This window comes from Plodia interpunctella, chromosome 20 (assembly GCF_027563975.2).
Source record: "Plodia interpunctella isolate USDA-ARS_2022_Savannah chromosome 20, ilPloInte3.2, whole genome shotgun sequence".
NCBI classification, from domain to species: Eukaryota; Metazoa; Arthropoda; class Insecta; order Lepidoptera; family Pyralidae; genus Plodia; species Plodia interpunctella.
Genome location: NC_071313.1, coordinates 2,873,571 through 2,889,532, shown reverse-complemented (window position 1 = coordinate 2,889,532; position 15,962 = coordinate 2,873,571). Strand labels below are relative to the sequence as shown.

The 15,962-nt window shown below is 34.7% G+C and overlaps 1 protein-coding gene and 1 non-coding gene across 3 annotated transcripts in view; both read left to right on the top strand.

Moving 5' to 3' along the window:
* Nucleotides 1-11,066, top strand: part of LOC128678546 (glutaredoxin domain-containing cysteine-rich protein CG31559-like) — a 67,873-nt gene extending 56,807 nt beyond the window's left edge. For both annotated transcript variants that reach the window (XM_053760136.1, XM_053760135.1), the window contains 3 exons: nucleotides 1,536-1,769; nucleotides 5,506-5,571; nucleotides 8,757-11,066. In XM_053760136.1, coding sequence (XP_053616111.1) covers nucleotides 1,536-1,769; nucleotides 5,506-5,571; nucleotides 8,757-8,933 — 477 coding nt within the window. In that variant the 3' untranslated portion in view covers nucleotides 8,934-11,066. The remainder of the gene's footprint in view (nucleotides 1-1,535; nucleotides 1,770-5,505; nucleotides 5,572-8,756) is intronic.
* Nucleotides 11,067-15,621: 4,555 nt separating this feature from the next.
* TRNAL-AAG (transfer RNA leucine (anticodon AAG)) lies at nucleotides 15,622-15,703 on the top strand. Its single transcript has one exon. It is a non-coding gene; the product is annotated as a tRNA-Leu (tRNA).
* The last annotated feature ends 259 nt before the right edge of the window (nucleotides 15,704-15,962 follow it).

Here is a 15,962-nt window from a genome sequence, read left to right as displayed (position 1 = left end):
CCGCTTACTTTGAATGTAGCCACGACCGCAGGCTGTCTATTCTGATAAATTCAAGCCAAAACTGCTTCTCAATAGTAACTCTTATTGCACCGCAATAGGAACTACTATTAAGACACGATAACAACTTATAGTTAGTATAGACTCGACATCAGGCTGCATAATCCGGGCATTGAATCGTAATGGTCGCAGATCGGAGTCAATGGGACAACCCGTTTAATGAAGTGCACTTCGAAACAGCATCTGAATATATGTGGTTTGGTTGTTGAGCTACTTTTACTGTGCGGCTCCCGCCCTAAATGACCACTTGTCCAGGTTGTCACACGAGGAAACCAATCGCGCTATAGACGCTAATGAAACCAGAAACGTAACGAACAACCTATTTAGATATTAAGAAGAAGAAAATAAACAGATTTTTTTTTGCAATGCATTAGTATGCATTGCAATATTTACATTAGTGTGTTTTATAAGCGAAATTCTATCTGTTTGCTTTCACGATTCGGGCTATTTTAATGAAATTTGGATAAATTGGAGCGATAAACTCGAAAACTAGTAAATTAAAAATAAATTCTATCATGTTCTCATTGATTGCCCCATAGGAAGTTACATAAAATATCCACGTAAGTGGGTCCAATTGAATGTCGTATGCACATTAAAAATAATGTGTGAATTTACCCAAGTGTGAATTTGTAGTTGACACCTACGTGCCATTACTGTCGCGACAGCAATGTCGACCTCCTCAGTTGTAGCAAATGTTACCAAATACGTGATAAATTAGTTCCATGGCTTTTTTTTACACCTGTGGAATACAATTGGACACTCTTTTTGCATCAGTGGTAAAGACATTACGCCATCTACCGGCATTTATTGAAATCTCCAAAGTGTATATTAAGCACCGAATGCTAGCTACAAAGTATTGCCGGACCCAATTGCCACTCAATGCCACAGTTTTTATGAGTGCTTTTATTTACCGCCATGAAAGATCAGCAATGTATACTGAATCCGCCAAAGTTCGGCGAAGTTCTTTTTTGACGGCAGTGTGGGTCCGGCAAAACAAATACCGACGTGAATTAATGAACATTGCGTAGTTTTTGGTAGATTTTATTTGCCGCAATGAAAAATTAACAATTTATGCGGAATCCGACGAAGTACGGCTTAGGTACTGTGTTGTACCGCGAATGTATAGCCGGCAATCTCCTTGCTATTTACTATGCTTCATTCGGTTCTTAATAGTATTAGTGTTTCTCAATAGATGTCGCTTATACAAAATATGAATTCTGCAATTTATGCACCGATTTTTTTCTATGAACTTGCCCTTTGACTTTGTTGACATCAAAATATTTTCAAATAGGTATATTTTGTATATTTTCAAATAGTTTTATATGTACTTAAAATATATTTTTAATAGTTATTATTTAGATGATTTGTAATTTATATTAAATTCTTTAAATGTCTGGATGTAAAGCTTTGAAAGCATCAAAGACATTTTGATGACTTTTTATTATATGAAACAAAAAAATTCTTTATTTTATTTCCAGAGCTACAAAGAGAAAGACGCTGGCAAAGTTGTAGTCTACACGACAACGATGGGCATAGTTCGCAGTACATACCAGCGTTGTGTTCTCGTGAAGAAGATCCTCAGGAACCTGCTGGTGAAGTATGAGGAGCGGGACGTGTTCATGAGCACGGAGTACCAGGACGAGATCCGGGACCGCATGAGAAGCGACCAGATACTGGTCCCGCAGCTGTTTGTTGAAGGACACCATATTGGGGTGAGTTGAATTTTACAAGCTGTTATCGTTGAGCCATGCCCCGTTGCGACGACACAGTATGTTGCAACTTCGTTGTTTTCTATAGGTTTGCACATTGACGTTCGTCGAAACTACAATTTTTACATTGTTTGTCGATGAACGTCAAAACGACGGAGCGCGACTGAGCAACGAGGCAGGACCCTTACTTGCTCTGTTAGCACAGCCGACAAACTTACTTAGCTCCTGCCGTCGAATTTATTTCGTAGCAAACAGAAGGCAATCGTGGGGGAGGAGGACTGAGAGGTGCGGGGAGGGTGGGCGGTGAGAGCATGCTGTCACCCCCATTAACTTTAACACAGATAAAATGAAAGGCGCACAAACGTTACGTCGCGCTTCCCCACTCGTTTTGCCTCAGCCCCGCGTATTGTCACATAACTATTATTAGAGAAATTGCATAACATTTCTGTTTGTCTTTTGTTTATAATTATCAAATTTCATAATTATCCAATCTCGAAATTATATTATTATTGATCTCAAAAGATAGCTAAAGGCTCTAAGCTTGCTTTCCCTAACCCCTAATCCGTCGCTTCAAGCTTCAAGGCTATCAAATTTTGAACAAATGGTAATTATTATACAAACGTAACTGTTTTCAAGGCCATTGAAGCCTTAACAACATAGTAAATCCATTGAGTATTTAATGCGACCTCTACACTATCCGCGAACAGTTTTACAGTTCGGTATACATTGCTGATTTTTCATTGCGATAAATAAAAGCACTCATTCAAACTACGCAATGTTCATTCACCGCGTCGGCATCTGTTCGAGTTCGCCGATAGTGTGGAACCTAGGTACATAGAATTTAAGCGCAACTTCCACCGCCAGCTAAACTAATACAGAATTAACTAAGCTCAGTGAACTAAGCTAAACTAAACTGAGAAATAATACGTCCATAGACAATAAATAAGCTGTCACCTGTACTTACTTATTATCTATGTAACACCTAACATTTCCACTTGTGACATTGCAATAAATGAATCTGAATCTGAATCTGAATCTAAGCTAAAACTTTGTTTATTAAGCCCGCAGCTCCACACGCGGCAGAAGTATCTAATGTGAATTTAATACAAAATTTCAGCCAATCTGCGCTCCTATAGGAATATGATCTATGATTTAAATACAATGTAATATTAATACCTCGTACATACCTATCTTTTTTATTTGAACTATATATATCCTTGAGTTCCGTGATCTAAATAAATCTAAATCGAGTCGTAATTTCCTTTGTAGCGTTCAAAGAATACGGACATTATGAGGAAACTGCGATATTGTACTTGGTTACAATAGATCTTCATAAATCTTGCTGTAAATTTAAATTTTTTATTCATATTGAAAAGGCTTTTATTCGAGCGAACGATGTCACGATTAGTATTTAAACGCTCACCTTTTTACTTCTTGTATATACATGTGATGCGTTTTGATATAGTGGACTATCTGCAACTCTGTTTCAAAACCATACAGATATATAAGAAAATATTTTGTATTTTCACTTTAAGGTATCAACTTTACTATGGGTGCGTTGCATCACTCAATTTTGATGTTAAACGTTAACCTGCACAGAATAGTGCAAAGTATCAATTTTATCAAAACATCAGCGGCGCGCAGAAAGTTAAGGTCAAACTCGTCTTACGTAACCCACCCTAAGATTTTCGTCCTATATACACCTTTCTTTTGTATTGGTTTGTATGTTTGTATACCTAACACGTTCCGGCCGCCCTTAGACACGTGCTCGGAGTGACCTCCGTACTTCGTCCCAACAACAGCTGTTCATTCACACCGTTTTTGTGTGATTGAAATTCGTCGGTATAATTTTAAGGCGTAATTGAAATTTGATTATGTATTTCAATTAGCTATATTCCAAAGACTCGGCTTACGCCTTTGTTACAACATAGATCCCTTCGCCTTTCCATATGGATAAACTAAATATATATATATATATATATATATATCCTGGTTTCATCGTTTTATATATATATATATAAAACGATGAAACCAGGAAGATATATGGAAGAAACCAGAAAAACGTTCAGATAAGAGAGTAGATTTTTAATAAAGATAAATTTAAAAGAAAACATTATCTGAAATTTTAAGACTATTAACAAGATAAAGCCTAAATGGGCAAAGTTTTGTAAAACATTAATAAATCTACTTCGAGACGCGGTACGGGACAAATACTATGTGTCAAGATTTTGTTTACCAATAAAAAAATAATATACCTACTTACCTTTTTAGAACGAAATATGTTTTGCGAACATTTTTTTGTAACTTTAGAGTTCATGATACTTTTAATTTTATTAATTCTGTACTTTTGTAGAAATCTTCAGTTTTACAAAATTTAATCACCCTCCGCGTCTGTTACTAAGCCTTCTTCTTTAAATTCGTTTTTATGTAGAAAATTTATTTTTTAGACCTTGTGCGAAGCCGGGCTGTTTCGCTAGTCAATCGATAAATATAATAAAACTGCTCTATTATGAGCAAGTGAAGATTCACTAAAAAAAAAGTACGGTAAGATTACCGTACTTTTCAGGAACGTGTTATACAGAAAACAATAGCTAATTTCTAGATAGAATTAAAGAAGTAGATATTTTCTATTGCTGTATTATCGATGTTCTCTTCTTCTATAAGCAATATGCGAAATTTCCACTGCACAATGCACAGTGCATCGCAATTTAGCTTCAATCGTTGAAAAATTGCTGCATTAAGAAACACAATTTTCAATTTTTTAATATTTACCGTTCTTAGTACAGGCAAAATAACTGATATATTTTTTGCATGCGTCTTTATATTCTGACAACATATTTATTTTTTCTACTTCATGTATTGCAAATGCAATCAGTTTGAAAATTATTTATGTCTAATTTAATAGGTAATAATAAAGTAAGACACTGAATAAGTAGGGACTTATTTTATTTTTTAAAATTTCACTTCATGTTTGGATTAACCCACGAGGGCATTATGCGTTTTAATTCCAACAACGTCCTTAAATAGAGATAGAGCCTATTATATTTTGAACAATACATTCAACAGAATCTATAATCTCAGGAGTAATAAAAACCATGTGATTCCCCATTTTTTGGTTTCGATGACTGTTGAAAGCTTGTTTTGTAATTGAATTGTTTTATGTTCTCGCGCCAATTATATGATGACTGACTAGCATTGTGGTGAAAGACGGAGATGTTTGAGATGACATTTTTCTATCTGAGATAATAGGAAATAAAGACAAAAACAAACAGTTTATGAACAGAATATGCTTTTCTTATCAAGTGTGCTAGTTACAAGTTTGCAAAGTTGGTAGTGTGAAAATGTAAAAAGAATTTAGTGTTTTTACTGGACTACCAGTACAGCTGTACAACTATATACTTAAGTCACAAAGCACATAGTGTAAATTGTTAATTATACAAATAGGAAACTACGTACAAAGATACTACTTATTTCAATTCCTAAAGAAGTTGATGCACCATTAATAAATTCTTTTAAAAATAGACTTGACAATGTGATTGTTATTGATGTTTAAAAACTAACTACCTATTAATAAATTAATCAGTTCAGTGACTTTAAGTTAATTGACTATAGAACTTTCAAACGCTTGCCTGGTATAGATGAATCCGCTTTAGAAACTGCCTGACATAAATAATAAGCACCCTGATAAAATAACAAATAAATAAATAAACATTTATCAATTGATTTTTCTATATTTCAGGATGCAGACACCGTCGAGAAGTTGAATGAGAGCGGTGAACTCCGTAAAATGCTCAAACCATACAAGGTGAATGAACTGTTTATATAGTATATCATATCCTATAAAACTATTATTAAAATTTTAGTAAGTAGGTATCTATTTTTAATAAGAGAAAACCAACTTTAACTTTTTAATTTGTACCGGTGACTGGCTAATTAGGTACGTACGTGGAACAAATGTTTGGCGATGCCGTTCTAGATGTCGTGAAGAATGATGTATGGTCTCACAACTAAGGATGCCGACGACCTTGCTAAGTGGCGGCGAAAAAGTAGAAAAACGGACCCTGGGCTCCGGGGCGCCCAACTGCTGAAGAACCGGGAAGATGAAAGAAAGAAAGACAATGCCTTTCTTTCTCTCAAACCCGGGGATCGAACCCGGGACCTTCGGGAGTTATGCCTTTAAGGCCCGAAGGTCCGAAGGTCCCGTGATCGATCCCCGGTCGGGTCATGATGGAAAATGATCTTTTTCTGATAGGCCCTGGTCTTGGATGTCTATCTATATATGTATTTGTTATAAAATATAGTATCGTTGAATTAGTATCCCATAACACAAGTTTCGAACTTACTTTGGGGCTAGCTCAATCTGTGTGATTTGTCCTAATAAATTCATTTTATTTATTATTTCTTCATAGTCGTATTCCTCATGGCTGAGGGTCGTGGTCATTACGTGGAATGAAACACACACAACAACTTTCTTGGCTTTATTAATGGAGTGGTTTGTCATTGCCTTCTCCATTTCACACACAAGTTAATAATAATCAACCAGTGCAGGTTTCCTCACGATGTTTTCATTCACCGGAAGCAAGTGGTGATCTTTGAAAACTACTATACATGAGTCAGATTGGTACACAAACTCATGTGGCACGAGTAGGATTCGAACCTGGGATCTTTCGATCCACAGGCGTGCGTCTTAACCATTACACCACCACCGCTTCCGATGTTCCTATTTATTATTTATAACTGATAAATAGAGCGTCTTTTTTGTAAATATAAACAAATATAGGTACGTTTAGTATGTTGTTGAGTCTCTTTGTAATAGAATAATCTCAAACGTGGAATCATAACAAAAGGATTCTGTCTGTATTTTCACATAATATTTGTCCGTATTTTGTTAGTACTATAAAGGGATATTATACCTAAAATATCCAGTTCAGAAAACTCATTAGGCTGTGAGCGTTGGTCAAGTTTAAACACAATTGGTCTAACATTAAACAAATCTCTCCTTACACTAATGGACCCTTCCCTACATAGCGACAAGGTCCCATCCATCAGCGGAATGACACTAACGTGTTTACACAGGGCTCGGCACATGCGACTGTGTCGTAATCAATTCTAATGCCTCGATGGCTTGTCGTGGAAACGAAGAAATATTGAAGCCTAAAATTAACACTATTTTGGTAATAGTAATTTAATATTAGAGAGATGTATGAATAAGAAAACAAAGGCCATAGATAAATATATATTGGTTTCGCCACTAGATTTTGATAACATTTACATTTACAATGGAATAAGTTCGAATCTCATGGTCAAATATGAGCTACTTTTATTTGAAAAAGCATCGAATTACCAAACCACCGAAATTATTTATTCTATAATGGACTGTGAATTTTTGTTTGATAAACATGAAACACATCTACCGCGAGAAACAGCTAGTGTGAAACTTATTGCATATAAAAATAATATTTGTAAAAAAAAACCTTTGTAATCAAGAGTTTATCACCAAAGATCACGAACATTGGGCAATGCGGGTGCGCCAGCCACGAGGTTGTACGTTACGCAAGCGCAAATTGTCGTGAGAATTTTTGTATTAAAAATTACTTAACGCATCTTGAGATGTGCATTTTCGTATACCAATAGCGCAATATTTGCAAATCAAATAAAATATTACGCAGACATGCAGATATTTTGTTGACAGCACGGAATTTTGGTTTTTAAACGTATACTAAAAATTGGTAACAAAATAAAGTAGTAAGACCGGGGCAGTGGTCCAACTAGCTGGACTATATGCAACTGCGTAATCCATACTAATATTATAATGTGAAAGTGTGTTTGTTTGAAAGAAGGTCATCAACATCGGAACATCGGATTGAGACGATTTTTGGTGTGGAGAATGACATAATAATAAAAACATATAGGTAATAAATAAAGAACTAGACGCGGTTGCAATATTAAATATATTCACAAACCACATAGATTGAGCTAGCAAAGCTAATAATGATACTCGTAATGTAGTGCCTATAGTCGTCAAGGATGATAAGCGTGACAATATTCTGACAACTAAGTAATGATAGCAAAGACCGTGTACCTACAGTGCAAATTAAAAATTGGGAAAGGTGACCCTGTTTTAGACGATATACAGCAGGAAACTATCTGGAAAACGTTCAAACGAGAGAGAAAGAAAGATCTGATATAAATAAAGCTCCGTTACAAACACATATGTGTCGCAGCGTTAGATTAAAAGTAACTATTAGAGCCATCTGGTTTGTAGTTTAACTGATTCGATTCAAAACACGATATGTTAACACTGACATGTGACAGTTTGTCTTTGGTAGAATGTAAATATTCAAATGTCAGTTCAGTTAGCGAAGGAATGAAATGAATGATTGAACCGTTTCATTCATTGGACAAGAGTGAGATTCAAATCTTGTTCGATGGGCGTTGTCTTCTCGAGATTCACTGCTCTGGCGCTGTTGTGCAGAGTGGTTGTGTTGTGTGTCTTTGGGATAATGAAAGGATAGTTATTGCTTTGAGATTATGGTGAAGTGGCTGTGAGGCTAGTGACATTATACAGTGGTGTTACTTTACTCTATGATGATATGCGAGATGGCTTTAAGGTCAGTGAGAGAACACGCGTGTGGTGTTCGTTGGTGTTTAATTGTGATTGATTATTGACTTGGTATTTTGAGCTGTAACTTGAGATAAGAATTCTATTGCCTATTCATTGGAAGCTGTGCGCATTAGGTATTTTAGAGAAATACCCTCATCCTGACAGTAAGCTAAACAGAAAGTAAGATGCCCACTGAGTCTGCCATGTTATTATTGTTTGTGGTTTAACCCGTGGGCTCATTGCCTATCGTTTTTAGGTTTACATAACCCTCCTTATTCTCTCCGTCCCACCATCATTACGTCATATGGATTTAGCGTTTCCTTTTAACACCAATGTATTTACTCATGTTTTTCGCAAATAAATTTTTCTTTATTTCTGTCTTTCAGAGTCCCGATGCGTGCAACACGTGCCAGATCTGCGGAGGATTCCGTCTCCTTCCCTGCAGAATCTGCAACGGCTCCAAGAAAAGTCTGCACAGGAACCATTTCACAGCAGAGTTTGTGGCCCTCAAATGTATGAACTGCGATGAAGTAGGCCTGGTCAGGTGTGACGCCTGCTCTTGAAGTTTAAGATCATTTAATAGGTACACTGTTCTCTTTCGATTCCTCAATTCTAAGAAAAATGTATACAAGATTCAATTAATCGTTGAATTTATCGTACTCATATGAATGCTGCTTCGATATAGTTATTGGTTACGTTACGAAGGCTCATGTAGGATCTACAAAGGAGATAATGGTAAGCCCCCAGGTCACATGTAAGACCGGTAAAGATAAAAAACAAGGTTTACTGCACTATATGAAACTCTTAATTAGAATATCAAAAAAACATACATCTATGAAGTTTGTTTTTGTAAAGTGCGTGAACTCGAGAGTAGATTAATATTAATTATAAGGTTTCCTATGGGATCAGAATGTTAATATGGGATTTGTAAAACGAGTGATAATACTAACCTCATTTGAATTGATCAATAGAGCACCGTTAGCACCTGATATGAGGCAGCTTCCAAGAATATCTACCAATGCTATTCTGTTAATAAATTCCAACGGTTTATATTCTCTGAATACAGTACTAGCTTTTCATAGAGTGAGATTCCAGTTGGCAACGATTTAATATGTCATCTCCAAACAATTTCTCGGAAATTTTATAAAGTCAGATTCAAAGTTCCTCGTGAACATCCTATCCTAAATATTGACCTTAAGGCAGGATTATTGATATTTTGTCGAGAACTCGAGAATATTGTTTGATAATGAAATTGTTTATTACAAAGTCTTACTAATTCGTTAAATTGTATAAAACATTATGTTAAATTTCTCTTTGATCTAGGAGCTTTACAGAAAGTAGATTCTGAAACAAATAGTAAATTCTATAAGCATGAAATATAGATGTTTTTATCGTTTTTATTGTAAATTCGACTAAACAAAAACCTATCTATCAGTCAAAAAGCCTTGTATCAGCGTTAGATGATACTAATTTTGTATTAACAACTTTGTCAAGAGTTTATATCAGTGGTAGAATATATCCTAACTAGGTATTATGGGAGTTATTAAATTAATGTATAATTGAAAGCAAACCTAGACTAAATTTTAGGAAAAAATCAAAGCATGAATAGTATTGAATATATATTTTCATCAATAATGGAATGATTTCTGCTCAAGTCAGAATGTCATTGTTTTATTTGCTTGCTTATCTTTATATTTTCTCGCATACTGATTGGAGGGATTTTTTTTACTTACAGAATACTAAGGGCAAAGTACGAGTTTGTATTTCACTTTTCACTATCGAGTCGATTCAAAGTGAAACGCAGCGAACCAATCACATTGCGGTGTAGCTGTCGTTACGTCACAATAGCGCACTGTGATTGGTTAGCTACGTCTCACTGCGAATCGACTCGTTGATGAGATGTGAAGTCTCACTACGCACAAAGTTATTATAACTAATATTTACCTCAATTAATAATATGTCTGTGCCAATTTAACTTTCCAAATTAATTCATCAAAAATTGTATTACTTTTAAAAGTAAAAAAAAAATTAATATTAATGTATGTGATTTGAATAAATTCCTGCATGTATATCTATTTTTAAATCCATGTTTTGATTATTTACAAAACAAAAAAAGAAAATTTATTTATAAGTTATAATCTAACCAGTAGAATTATGTAATAGCTACAATTTTTTTATTGTAATTTAATTTACAAATAAAAATAGGTAGGCACTTACATTATGTAATTGAGTAGTAATTTCTATTACAAAAATATCTCTTGCATGTATGATCTATGATAAAATGTATTGTTTTTATTATATTAAGAAAATTAGTATGCCATAAATTAGATGCAATAAAAATATTTTTTTACAAATTGTCATTATAAAGTCGTTTTATAGTTTTAATAAAATAACAATAAGTTGATTTAAATTGACATAACGTAGTTATTTCGTACTAGATCACAACCAATCAATAAATTTAAAGTCAATTTACATAATTATATAAGTTTTATACAAAAAGACTCTTATAGTAGGTACTTAATTATATAGCCACTCGGCTTCATGTTGTGATAGTATTAATTTTATAGTAACATAGTATATCTACATAAATATTCATTTCACACAGTTTGGAAACTTTCAATTGCCTCCACTGCTGTTTATGAGCAGCAAATTTGTAAATAAATTTCTTTTTAATTAATAAATAATTGTATTTAATATTGCAATGGTTTCTTTTTTATCTAAATATATTATTTTTTAAATTAATCTATAATATTTTTTTATTATCTAAAATAAACTACAGCAAAATATAGTTTTCAAGTTTAACAACTCTTGGCTCTGTCTATCCCATGAGAGATGAAGATGTGATACTGTATCTGTATAAAATAAACTATCACCGATAAAAATTTTATCACATAAACCATTTGTAGCTAAAATACTGAAAGAAATAGCATTTCACAAACCAGCGTTACATTTGTATCCTAATTTGATTAAATCAATACTGAAATTAATTAAAACATGCTGGAATCTCCAGTGTAGAAGCACTTGCATGCATGCATGTATACAAATGTTGTAATGCACCTAAGTTCCCACTTACTAAATCAATATATTTAAAAGAAATTGATTCGCAATAACTTATTCTCAGATATCATGAAGAAGCCCATTTAAGTATTCTTTAAACATTTATCTCGATAGACTCAAAGACATCGAAGAAAAAGCCAATAACTGTCTTCAACCAATTTAGTTGATCTGCCAAAGCATTTACAATATTAGTGCAATCGCAACTCCATAGCTATAATACAGACATTCCCGCCTGTTGCTCCGCTGAGAAATCAATGTCACTAACACAAACACAGCACTTGTTGCGCGACAGTATCAACACGACACGCACACACCCGCACCGTCAAGGAAATACGCGCCTGTACGACACACGCGGATTTTCAGGGTCTGGTTCACGCACACTACGACAGATAATACAAGGACCGGTGCAGCTAGGTCGCGAATGACGTCATGGCGCGCAAGGTCAATATCACCTATCTGCACTCTTCTGATGTACTGGGAAGATAGCGCTGTCTCTCTCTGCCGCCGTCCCGTCTGGGCCCGGGAGTGCAGACGTGCGTCTGTGTGTGTACTGTGTAACTGTGTACTACTACGTTATGGGCTTATAGGTAAAACGTTTTACAGAACACTTCCTGAGTATCAAAGCTTCGGGTTGTTTGGAAATGGGTATTTTATTTTAATGCTTACAAAATGGAATTGTCAAGGAAGTATTGCTATGAGATTTTTGCCAGGGGCAATTTTTGTCTGGAACGTTCCAGTATTTTCCCCGTTTATAGATATACTTAAACATTTATTTCAGATTGTTACTTAGTAATCATTTATGGTTGATTGGTAGATAATGCCATATGTCCACCATTTAAAACTTTTTATTATACAAAATTACGTTTTAAATAAATAAGTTAGAGAGACTGGTGATTTAACTTACAGAACTAAGATCCCAAAATAAACATACGTGTAAGTTTTTTAAATTTATTCAACGTGATGATAACTTTGTTTTCATTAGGTATGTATGTATTTAAAATATAGACTAAAAGTTTTGTGAAAGTTTTTTCAGAAAAACAAAAACATTTACATCGCCATAACTATGACTATAATTTAACACAAGAAAACAAAGCCCTTTGAGAGCTAACCCGTACCAATTAACTGGATAATGAAGGTAAATGTGGTTTTTAAGGTCCTCCTAAATTTCTCAATTAAGCCAATTATAACGAATATTGAAATCCTTAAAAGGGGGCGATACAGATAAAGGCTTTTAAACTTTTAATACTTTCAAGTTAGTCAATTGTTTAGTTTGATGTGAACAAATTCTGTTCATAGTGAAAAAGCGTTGCTATCTTCACAATAAAACGCATAATTGATTCCTTGATTGATTGAAAGATTACCCCCTACACGCAAAAATAAACGATTTTTATAATATTCGTGTACCTACCTATACGCGTAAATAGCATAGACGCAGATTAGTGCAGGAAAAATTACCGGAAAAATGAATACCTTCAACAAAAAATTGTGTTTACTTACAGAGGGCTAAAAAATCGTTCGATTTTTCACATTTTTTCCTGTAGAAATTTTGAACAGCTTTATAAAACAACATGATATAAGTTCATCATCATCATTTCAGCCCCTCTCCGCCCACTGTTGAGCATCATAGACCTACCTTCGCGTACGCCACTACCTCCTCTACCCTGTGCCTCTCTTATCCATGTACGGCCTGCGACTTTCATTACATCGTCCGCCCATCTCATTGCAGGTCGACACTACTTTCACCTGTCCTTGGCCACCACACAGTCAGTGCTTTACCATCTACCATAACACCGACGTGTTAGGTGTCCTGCCCAGTTCAATTTCAGATTTCAGATCCTGCTTGCGGAAACCCCGGCGCGCAGTGAATACTTACTTGACAAGTGCAAGTTTAGACATTGAAATGAATATTTATAGAACTGTTGTTTGGATAGTAGCTGCCGGTCACGTGTCGAACCAGCACCGTAAAAGGAGGGCATTTAAAAAATAAAACAAGTTTAATTTTTAATGACAAAGGGAATAAATGTATAGCTTTATCGCTTCTGTGTCTGCGTATGTCTGTTCGTGACGTCGTAGCAGCAAACTAGCAGATTTTGATGTAAGTAGATTGTTATCTCTTATTTTGCCCTCCATGGACCTTCGACCAACACGCATTCGTATGTTGGTGTTTATTCCGCTTATTCGGTAACTTGTAAAATGAGTTCACAGCAAATTTTCATCAAGAATGGGTGATGAAATCGAGCCTAGAAGGGATTATACAACTGACAGTTTACTTTACCAGTGTGTAACGGTGTATGCGACTGTTTGTCACTAGCGACCGAAGGTAGTCGCAAAAGTCACGTTAGATGCCTTTGGGCGACTTGAATAAAATGATACTTACTGCTTTTATACACGCTATTAACAATTGCAAAGACATATTAAAATAAACAAGTAATGTTAGCAGAATCGACACACAGATGTCCTCTATCGATTGGTCCATGCTACACAGCTGCTCCTACCGTGGTGTCGTATGTGGCTCGCATACAGATTACAATATCCACATTTCTGACGCCATTTTGAAGCATTCATTTAGTTTTTGCTCTAACCGTGTAGCGACTCGCCCGGGTGCAATATTATGCATGTTACATACACACTATATATTTAAATATCTAATGAATCACTCTGTCTATACTTTAAAAACCCGAATCAATATCTGTTGCGTATAGGTTAAAAGTATACATAGGGATTGACGACAGCGGAAAGTAAATATGTTTTATACTATATCGATATTCTTCAAAATTTTATAAGTTTTACATGACTTATCATGGTACAGGTAGGTACCGCGGCTTAAACATCTGTGCAGGTTTAACATGCAGTCAATGTTAAACCTGCACGGTTAAGGACAAATTTGGTTGACTGTAAGTACCTACCCACAATAGTAGCGATTCGTATATTAATACTACTACGTATTAATTTATGAGAATATAGGTACACAAACACTAAGTTAGCTTATACAAATGCGAAATTCAAATAAACAAAGTGTGAAAGCTGGGAACGAATACCTAACTTTACGAATATCAATTTAATTACAAAATGAGCTGGGATTATTTTGTGAATGTGGTTTGTTTTATATAAAATTTTTAAACCATTGTTCTTTCTTTTCGAGTGTGTTAGTAGCTTTGTACAATGTACATTCTACGTACGTTGCACCAGTCTTTGTTTGTCCGAAGCCACAAACATGACAAGACAATTTGTATACCTATGTACCTACTCATGTTTTTGGCAATTATAAATTATTATTATTAGAAAAAAAAATACAAAATTGTTTTGTAAAATTGTTTAATAAAGGATAGTAATGTTTTCAGGGTCCACACATTTAAGAATTATCGTATTAAAGATACGTTTTAAATATACTATAATTCTTAAATAAGTATATTGTATGCGGATTATGGTATGTCCACAGAAACCTTCGTGGTATAAAGAAGGCATTTATGTGTAATTCTTTTGCAAAATATTTTGATTTAATAAATTAAAAAAAGCTAATATTGGTGTCAGAATTTATTCAAGTCGCGTAAAAGCATGTGACATAAATAGTAACTAGGCAACTAGTCGTATACACACGTGTAAACTTAATTGTCAACCAGTGTGCAGGTTTTATCACAACGTTTTCCTTCACCAGAAGCAAGAGGTCTATGAGCCAGTTTGTTATACAAACTTATGTGGCACGAGTGGGATACGAACCTGGGACCTTTCGATCACAGGCGGCCGCACCGAATCTGGCATCAACAAAGAGCCATCACTGAGCTGAAAGTTCATAAACAAGTAATTTTACTGCAGAGTCCAATCCAGAGCAAGTTCTGAAGAACTAATAGCCATTTTAACTTTCCCTAGGTAACTATAGATAGCGTTAGAACTAAAACTATTTTCATTTAGTTCTCGTTTCTGTGATTATGACTACATTTTGCGGCGTCGCACTGGCTGGTAAGGAAAAAAGCGAACTTTAACTTAATTTATTTTAATCAATAAAAAAACTTACATAAAGCTGTATAAGCTATTGCAGATACTTTTATTTATTCACATAATCGTCCAGTAGGTGCACTGGATATATAATTATTTATCTTTGATATCGAAATTTATATATTGCGGTAAAAATACTAATATGTCTATAATATATGTATATATAGAAAGCAACTAATAATTTCGACTGAACCTGTCATGGGTAGCGTGGCCGAGCGGTCTAAGGCGCTGGTTTAAGGCACCAGTCTCTTCGGAGGCGTGGGTTCGAATCCCACCGCTGCCATGTTCTTTTTTGTTCTTATAGTTTTTATTTTATTTTATTTTTATTTATATCATTTATCTTTAGTAACACGATATTTAAATTAAAAATAAAGTACGACAAAATTATCGGTTTACAAATATTTTCCTTTTACTTCTTAAAGTAGTAAATCCCGCCCGTCTCGGCATTTCTAAAATAAAACCATAATAAAAAAGTAGCCTATGTTACTTCTAAGGGTTTTGTCTATCTCTGTTGCAATTGCCAATTTTCATCTCAATCGGTC